The sequence below is a fragment of the Pteropus alecto genome, unplaced genomic scaffold (assembly GCF_000325575.1).
Source record: "Pteropus alecto unplaced genomic scaffold, ASM32557v1 scaffold101, whole genome shotgun sequence".
In the NCBI taxonomy this organism is placed as follows: Eukaryota; Metazoa; Chordata; class Mammalia; order Chiroptera; family Pteropodidae; genus Pteropus; species Pteropus alecto.
The window spans coordinates 10,548,333-10,558,355 of NW_006432945.1; the positions used below are offsets into that span (position 1 = coordinate 10,548,333).

Here is a 10,023-nt window from a genome sequence, read left to right on the forward strand (position 1 = left end):
CATTTCTTATTGCTGTTCCTGCCCATATACGGAAACCTATTGACTCATTTTCAAAGGATCTATTAAACTTGTTTGCTGCTTTGGACCATTTTAGTTAACTACCCAACAAAGTTCATCTAAAAGGCAGGTAAACAGATGGGCAGATTGGCGGTCCTTGTCAAGGCCAAGGGGTCAAAACATATAAACCTTTCAAAGGTCCATTCTTTGCTCTGCTAACTCAAACAGCGTGTTAACTATTAATTACTACACAGGCTTCTAAGTCTGTTGGCACGTGTTGGTGTGAGATGGCTCTGTCTAAAAGATTCTCTATCTGGCCATCTGCAAATGGACAGGATTGCGAAAGAGCCTTGACGCAGGGAATCCAACATCAGCATCTAACTGGCAAAGCATAAAGCTAGTTGCTGTCAGGTTACCCCGCGCTGGCAGAGCTCCACCTGGTAGCCGAGTCTACTACAGAGAGGTTTACAGTTTGACCTGCTACATTTCAGTTCACCTTGCCCTAAACCCGGTGACTGCCCATATGGAGAAGTACAGAACTCTAAGAACTTGGCTTCTTCTTTAAAGGAAGAATTCTAAGAAGCATCATTCCAAAATAAATTTTCTTCTTTAGAAACAAATTGTGGATAATTACCTAAACCTATATGAAAAACGGAGCTTTTCTGGTCCACATCACAGCTGAGTATATGTGCTCTTTATCAGTCATATGTAACTGTTTATTGACCCTCCACAGAACTCTTCGACTGTCTTCTCCACTGAAGATGTTTGATATAAAACTACAAAAAACCAAATGAGAACCTGTTCTATCAGTGATGTTTCCAGATTACTTTTTTTTTTTTGTCAATTAGCATGCCATCATTCTTCTAGATATATCAGAATTAAAGGTGAAGCCAGATTTTCAGGTTTGACTGTATTACCCATGTTTTCTCTAAGGTTTGTAGACCAAAAACTATCAGCATTTAGACTCTGGGTTTAACTTCGTTTCATGATTACTTAATCCTAAGAAAAAAGTTTCAGCCGGTTAGACTCTACGTTTATATTTACTCTCAGCTCGCTCCCTTCCTCGGTGTACATTTTGCTGATTACGTGGCTGAGAAGAGCAGAGATTCCTCCCTGTCCAGGGAAAGGGACTGGGGGCCAGCTCTGCCGCTGCCGCCCAAACGGGGCCCTGGAAGGGCTAGGAAGGCGGGGACCTAGCTACGCACAGCATGCCAGTAATTCACGTCTCTTTCTCTGATTCTACTTCTAAGACACGCTTCTGTATTGAATTTTAAATTTGGGGGATAAGACTGGTATTTTACTACAAAGAAACGTATTACTAATGTTCTTTAATTTCACCTTTTGATCTTTTTCTCTTGATGGTTTATACTATGAGCTTAATAGAATGTCATATAACATTTCGACAGAGAACATCCTGTTATATAAATATTTAAATACTACCACTGTCGAACTATTGCTACATTATGGTTCCTGAGAACTGTGATGACTACAGAGACGGCTCGGCTAAGTTTCAACGATCAGTCTCTTTGATATTAGTCACCAAGGAATTGTCTATGTAATAGACGTATAATTGTTGTCTTACTAAATATGGATCACAAAACATTAGTTTTTCAGTTTCCATTTATCAGTCACAATATAGACAAGAAAAACATTTATAGAAACATAAAAAAAAAACAAAAAATAAAAACTACATTAAACTACATTAAACAAACATGAACAAAACCATATAGAATAAGAACATCATCGATAAAAATAAAGAATTAACAATAAATAGCAATCCTTACACAAGAAAGTGGACCGTCAGCACAGCAGAGGCAACGTACAGTCACACAGAAAGACAGAGGCTTCGACTACCAGAATACTATTTTTGTCTCAATCCCTCCTCCTCGTTTTGGCCTGGGAAATCACCAATTCCTAAGCAGTGAGTTTATTTTCCTCTCCCTTCCTCCCTCATGCTTCCATCCTTTTCACACTGGGGTACCAGTGTAGGAAGCTCCTGGACGTGGCCAGCCGGGCAGCAGCTCCTAAGGCAGCAGTGGCTGTACTTCGAGGAATGTAGAATGTCTGGGAAATCTGGTGCTCAGGAGACAAAATCAAAGAGAGCTGGTCCATGGCTCCATGGCTCTTATCTTTGAACACTGTAATAGCATGGCTACTAGAAAAATCTTCATTCTTTAGGCTCTCTGGAGAGCTTTCCACTGAAAAAGAAAGAAAGCACAAGTCTTTTCAAGGGTTCTCACACTCCCTGCCTTCTCTCTCCTATTCTAGACTTTTACTAACATGTGTTACAATCATCTTCTGTTAGGTGGTGACAATTACCAATGGCAATTAAGAGACGATGAGACTTAGAAACCAATCAACAAATGGAAAGGAAATGAACATGGGGGAATCCTGACTTGAGAGAAAATAAATTCTTGTCTGGATGAGGGCAAAAAAGAGAGGGAAAAAATGCACTCTGAACAAGAAAGGGAAGCTTGCTCCCCAGGACACTGTAGAACAAACTGGAAGTAATTCCAACGCCAGGGAAGTACCTTCCAGCTCCCCTACTTCCTCCCAGCAATGAGCAAAATGATGTCCCACGGGCATTCTCTGTGGCCAAAGTGGCTCCAATTCTGAGTCTGTGCCAGTGTGAAAACAAAACTGACCAAGACTGTGGCTGCTGTAACTTTCCAAAACCCAATATCGGCCATAAAACGAATTATTTAGGAGTTAGTTTCAACTAAGAAGAAAAAACCTTTCAAATGAAACAAATTTCTGGGAACTCACATGTCCCAGAGATCTGACTAGCCAGAGCAGGGAGGGCTAGGCATTCTCATAGGTGTACTCCAGACCAGTTCTACCACAAGTAGCTGGTCTGCGAAGTGTTTATTACCTGCCTCCACTGAGACAAGGAGCTTATGCCAGCATACTGCTTCCTTCAAGAAAACTCTGCTTTAGAAAAAAAAATCTAGGTGAGCTAAACAATGTGCTATTGTGTGGCCCACAATTACAAACACTTCACAGACTGGAATCAGTATGCTGGCTTCATTTTGAAAACTACTGCTCTAGATCTAAAAAACACAAATTTTAAAAAAATTCAGAGAAAAAAAGCAGGCATAATTCAATATTTTATTCATCTCTGCATCTTTAGCATGAGCTACCATAGTAGCATGTGGTATATGTTCTATACATTTGTGATGAATTATGTTTAAGGAGGATTTGACAGGGTATTCTAAAAAGTAAAACTCTAATTGTAAAACTCTAATTAATGCCTCAGAGAGGAAAAGAGATGGTGAGATCTAATGCAATAATGTGGTTTTACAGGAAGTCCTTAGTGAGCTCAGATTTTAAAAGGTATAAGAAAATAAAAGCAGGGACAAGTGATCAAAGAATTTAAAAGAGTAGCAAAATTTCTGCTCCCAGACATGATGCTAATTCAACAAGGATTGAAAAACAATCTCTCTTGCTTTAAAGAACTGGAGAACCACATAAATAATGAGACAACAGCTTTCAGACACCGAACGACAAGAATGCAGGACAGAGATCCTTGAGAGAAGGGAAAAATGGAAGTGAGCCTTACAAGTGCTTGAGCTCACTGTCAGGAGGTAAATTCCAGGCTGCAGTACAGGAGGCAGAATCCAAACTCAGCCTGGAGGTCTTACTGGGTAGAGATGAGAGTCGGGAATATGTGAGGGGAAAGCACCAGAGAGGAGGCGGCTGGAGGGAGAAAAGCAGCTGGAGACCTGCAGAGAGCTCCCTTTGAATCTCGGGCTGAGTAGCGATCGGACTCACGCATGTGAGGAAATCACGAAGGCCAGGGGAAAAGCGACCTGACAGGAGCAGCCAGAACAATCACCGTGGCTTATACCGCGGCACGAAACACAAATGGTTTGTGTTTTCACCAGCCTCAGTGTCAAGATATTCCGACACACAGGACATCAAGTCCCAGCAATAGCCTCAGAAAGGTACCGCCTGAATAGTCAGGCCACCAGACTCGGGACTCTTCCAAATCAGCCTAATGAAACCCAAAAGAAACGCAGAAAGAATCAAACTAATTTCGGATAATTTCATGGCATTCTTCCCAATCCCAAATAAATAAATAAATAGATAGAGAGGTAGATATATAGAAACAGACAAAGATAAGAAGACAGGGAGGATGGCGGGGGGGAAGAGACCTAGCCAGTAATGTAAAATTCACAGTATCTGCCGTCCAAGAAAAAATTACCAGATATGCGAAGACGCAGAAAAATATGACCTGTTATACAGGATAAAAATCAATCAACACAACCTGATTCCAAAATTATACAGATGACAGAGAGCAGAAATGATACATATGCTAGTATCACAAGGCGAGGGCATTAAAATAGCTGTTATAAGAATACTCCAGGTTTTCAAGACGGCAGAGGAACAATGTGACTATGAGGAGGAAAAAAATGGATGATGTAAAAAAGACCCAAACCAAACCTCTAGAGATGAAAACGTTGCTGAGATGAAAAATATAATGGATGGGGAAAGAACATATTAAACACTGAACAAGAAAAAGTTAACACACTTAGAGATATAGTAATAGAGACTAACCAAAATGAAACACAGACGGCAAAGACTGAGGAAAGGAGCAGCGAATCAGTGAGCTGTGAGACGACATCAAGTGTCGGGAGAAACAAAAGGAGGACAGGGTGACTGGGAAAAAAGCATTTAAAGATATAACAATTGAAAATTTTCCAAATTTAACGGAAACTGTAAACTCACAGACCCAAGAAGCTCAACGAACCCCAGACAGAAGAAAAATGATGAGAACCACACCAAGGTGTCTTATAATCTGATTGCTGAAAACAAGTATATGAGAGAAAATCTTAAAAGCAGCCAAATAACACATTACAGTAGTCTCCCCTTGTCCACAGAGGGTATGTCCCAAGACCCCCAGTGGGTGCCGGAAACCGTGGAGAGTACCAGACACTACATGGACTATTTTCTTCCTATACATATATACACACCTATGCTGAAGTTTAATTTACAAATTAGGCAGAGTAGAAATTAACTCTAATGGATGGTTAATGTATAAAGCGTGGATATGCTAGACAAAGGGATGATTTGCATCCTGGGCGGGATGGAGCAGGATGACACAGGATTTCACCATGCTACTCAGAATGGCACTCAATTCAAAACTTATATATTTCTGGACTTTTCCATTTCATATTTTCGGGCACAGTTAACCACAAGGTTACTGAAATCACAGAAAGCAAAACCACGAATAAGGGGAACAAGAATAAGAACAACAGACTTCTTGTCAGAAAGTCACGAGCAGAGTGACATCTTTTAATGCACTGAAAAATCTGTTGACCCATAACTTTATATCCAGAAAAACAATCTTAAAGAAATGAAAATAATGGCTTTCTCTAATGTCCAAAAGTGAGAATCCACCAGGAGCAGACCAGCACTACAAGAAATGTTACAGTTCTTCAAGCTAACAGAAAATAATACCAGATGGAAAGCTGAATTTGCAACAGGCACTGGCAAACTACATCCTGTGGTCCAAATACAGCCTACCACCTGTTTTTTAAATAAAAGTTTTATTGGAAAATAGCTATGCTGATTCATTTGTGTATTGTCTATGGCTGCTTGGGTGCTGTATGGAAGAGGTGAGTATTTACAACATATACCGTATGACTGCAAAGCTGAAAAAATTTACTTTCTGGCTCTTTATAGAAAAGGTCTGTTATAAAAATCAGGTTTCCTGATTTACACAATCAAACAAAGAACACTGGAAATGACAAACATATTTGGAGCAAAATAAGAATGGATTTTGAGATTTGCAACATAGGAAGAAGAAAAATATACAACAAAAGCTCAAAGGCTGGGATGAGGAAAATGGAAGTATGCTATTATAAGGTTTTCATACTATACACGTAAAAATTTGAAGGTAATAATTTGAATATACAGACTATAAATCTAAAAGCAACCATTTAAAGAGCAAAAACTAAGAGATATAACTATTAAGTCAACAAAGGAAATAAAACAGAATTATTAAAAAAAAAACTAAAAAGAAAGGAGAAAAAAAGAATAAAAGGAATAAAAGGAATGGGAAAGAGAGAAAAACAAAAAAACGGTAGATTTAAACCCAAACATTTTGATTATCACACTATATTATCTAACCACTCCAATTAAAGATTATTAAATAAGAAAGAAAGACCACAGTACATGCTGCCTACAAGAATTCCACTTTCGTTATAAAGATACAGTTAGGTTAAAAGTAAAATAATGGAAAATGATAAACCGTGCTAATACAAGTCAAGAGAAAGCTGGAGTGGCTGTACTAATAATATCAACAAAGAAGATTTCAAAGCAAAGAATATTACCATGCATAGAGAGTAAAATTTAATAATAACAAATGGATGGAGTCATCAATAGGTCATAATAATACTAATAGCTGAGTGTCAAACTACTTGAAGCAAAACCTGATAAAACTGAAATTAAAAAGACAAATCAACAATTGTAACTGTAGAGTTCAACAATTCTCTCTTAATAACTGATCGCACATACAGGTGTAAAATTAACAAGACTATAAAAGACTTAAACAACACTATCATTTTGACTTAATGGGTATTTACAAAATACTTAACCCAATACCAGGCTACGCATTGTTCTGAAGCATACATGAAAGATTTACAAAGACAGACCATGTTCTAGGCTACACAATTATTGTCCTAATTTAAAGGATTCAAAGTATTGATCACAAAATTAAAAATCAATAAAAGACATCTAGAAAATCTCCAAATATTTGGAAATTACACAATAAACTTCGAGAAGAGAAAACTCTTAAGGGTAAATTCTATTTTGAAATGGATGAAAATAATAATATAACTCACCAAATTCATGCAGCTAAAGCAGTGTTTAGAGGAAAAATTATAGCATTAAGTATTCTAATGTTTAAAATTAAATACAGCATTAAACAGTCTAATATTAAAATTTGTACTAGAAAAGGGCTGTGAAATGAAAGACTTAAAGTTTCAACTTGAAAAATTAAAAAAAGAGAACATTATAACAAAAGCAAGTAAAGAAAAGAAGTATTTTTAAAGAATTAAGAGCAGAAATCAATAAAATAGAGAACAGAAAAACAACAGAGAAAAATCAATGGAACAAAATAATTAGTTCTTTGAAAGATCAACAAAACTGATAAACCTCTAGGCAGATTAACTACGGGAAAAAAGACGACACAAATTACCAAAACCAGAAATGTGAGAGAAGATATCACTACAGAGATTTAAATTATATAGAAATATTATGACTATATTTTGCTACTAAGTTTTACAGCTTAGATGAAATAGATAAAATCTGTGAAATGAAAACTACCAACGGTAATACAAGGAGAAAGATATTGAATTTATAGTTTAAAAATCTTCCTACAGAGAAAACTCCAGGCCCGGAAGGCTTCCCTGTTGAATAAATGTTTAAGAAAGAAATAATACCAATTCTACACAAATTCTTACAGAAAAGAGGAGAGAACATATCCCAACTCATTTCATAAGGGCAGCATTCTCTGGCTACCAAAACCAGGCAAAGATATCACAAGAAAACTAGAAACTAATATCCCTCATGAACACAGAAATAAAAATTCATAATAAGATTTTAGCAAAAGAATCCATGAATCATACATCATGATCCAGAGGGCACTGTCCTAGGAATGCAAGGTTGGTTTAATATTAGAAAATCAATGTAATTCACCATATGAACAGACTATTTTTTTTTTTAAAGGATAATCTCAATAGATACACAAAAAACATCTGGCAAAACTGAACACCCATTCATGATAAAAGCTATCAGAAATCTAAGAATGAACTGGAATTTCCTCAACAAGGGGTAGCTAAAAAAACCTAGAGCTAATATCATACATTATTCATGAAATACTAAATGCTACCTGAAAGGTCAATAACAAGGCAGGGGATTTCACCCTCATCGATTAAATCCAACCCTATGTTGGAGATCATAACCATCATAAGAAAAATGGGGAAAAGCAAAAGATTTCACATGAAGTAAACTGTTTTCCCCTCAACAGATAATATGATCATCTATAGAGAATCCCCAATAACAGAGCTAACAAACTAAATTTAGCAAGGTCGCAGGATAGAATGACAATATGTAAAAATCAACCATGTTTTTATAAACTAGCAACAATCAAAAATTGAAATAAAATCCCATTTATATAACAGCATAAAAATATGAAATACTTAAACACTAGGGATAAATTAAACAAAATACGAATAACATCTACACACTGAAAACTACAAAACACTGCTGAAATTAGAGATGTAAATAAATGAAGAGACAAATTACGCTCACGGATCAGAAGACTTAATATTGTTAAGATGTTACTTCTCCCCAAACTGATCTATGTATATTTTTAAATCCCAATAAAAAATTTTAGCAGGCTTTATGTAAAAATTAAGTGAAATCTAAAATTCGTATGGAAAATGACCTAGAATTTGAAAAACAACAACAAAGTTGTATGACTTCAATATCTATTATACATCTACAGTAGTCAAGACAGTGGTATGAAGGCCGATGTATACACAGGCCAACAGAACAGACTAGGAAGTCCAGTAAGAGACCCGCACATATAAGCCTACTCACTTCTGACAACGATATCAGGCAGTTTAACAGAAAAAGGATATCCTTTTCAACAAATGGTGCTGTAACAACTTTATATTTATATGCAATCGAAATAAAAAATGATCTTTATATCACACCATATACGAAAATTAATGAATTGGACCACAGACCTAAATGTTAAGAACTAAAACTATGGAAATTTTATAAGAAAATTTAAGAGAAAATCTTACTTGGGTTAGGAAAGATTTCGACATAGGATACAAAAAGTTCAAACTATAAAGAAAAAAAAATATCAACAAACCTGACTTCATCAAAATGAAAACTTCTGCTCTTCCAAAGATATTATTAAGGAAATGAAAAGGCAAGCCACAGACTAAAGAAAATATTTGCAATATATACATATATATATTGCGCGCGTGCGCGCGCGCGCTCGCTCTCTCTCTCTCTCGCTCTCTCTCTCTCTCTCTCTCTCTCTCTATATATATATATATATATCTCACATATATATATATGGACAAAAGATTTGTGTCCACGATAAAAAATTTTTACAAATCAATAAACAAAAGATAGTCCAATAAAAATGAGCAAATACTTTAACAGGCAATTCACTAAATAAGATATATAGATGGCACATAAACACATGAAAAGATGGTCAACATTACTGGCAAATAGGAAAATGTCAATTAAAACCACAATAAGATAACCTACGAACCCAGAATGGCAAAATTAAAAAAGACTGATGATTATCCTTTGTTGGCAAGAATATGGAGCAATGAGAACTTTCATACACTGCAGGTGTGAATACAAAATGCTACAGCCACTTTGGAAAACATTTTAGCAATTCTTAAAAAGTTAAATATGCAGTGACCACATGACCTAGCAATTCCACTCCTAAGTATATACTGAAAAGAAATAAAAACCATTACGTCTACAGAAAGAGCTGTACGTGAATGTTCACAGTGGCTTTACTCATAATGGTCCAGATCTGGAAACGTCCACGGTCTGGTGAACAGGGAAACAGACCGGTACATCCACACGACTGGGAACTTCTCAGCAATAAATGGGAACGAACTTCCGGCACTGGCAGCATCACGAATGAACCTCAAGAACATTTTGCTACGCGAAAGAAGTCACTTTCTTCTTCAAACATGAAAATTACACACTACTTGACTCCTTCAATATGAAATTCTAGAAAAGGGAAAGTAACAAGCCAGGAGCCAGCAAGCAGGGGGAGGGAATGACTGCGCAGGAACGTGAAGAGACTTTCAGATTGATGAAAACATTCTGCGACGTAATTGGGTGGTGGTTACGAGACAGTGTACATTTGTCAAAACTCAAAACTGTACATGTAAAAACTGGCAAATTTTACTGTACATAAACCAGAGACACACACACCCCCAACCGCGGGAGGTGGCAGGGGCGGGGGTGCGGGGGGGAAAG

At 36.8% G+C, this 10,023-nt stretch overlaps 1 protein-coding gene across 1 annotated transcript in view; it reads right to left on the reverse strand.

Moving 5' to 3' along the window:
- Positions 1 to 1,947: 1,947 nt before the first annotated feature.
- TDRD5 (tudor domain containing 5) overlaps positions 1,948 to 10,023 on the reverse strand; it is a 49,214-nt gene continuing 41,138 nt past the window's right edge. The window contains exon 19 of the mRNA XM_015586135.1: positions 1,948 to 2,195. Within this exon, the coding sequence (XP_015441621.1) occupies positions 1,948 to 2,195 (248 nt within the window). The remainder of the gene's footprint in view (positions 2,196 to 10,023) is intronic.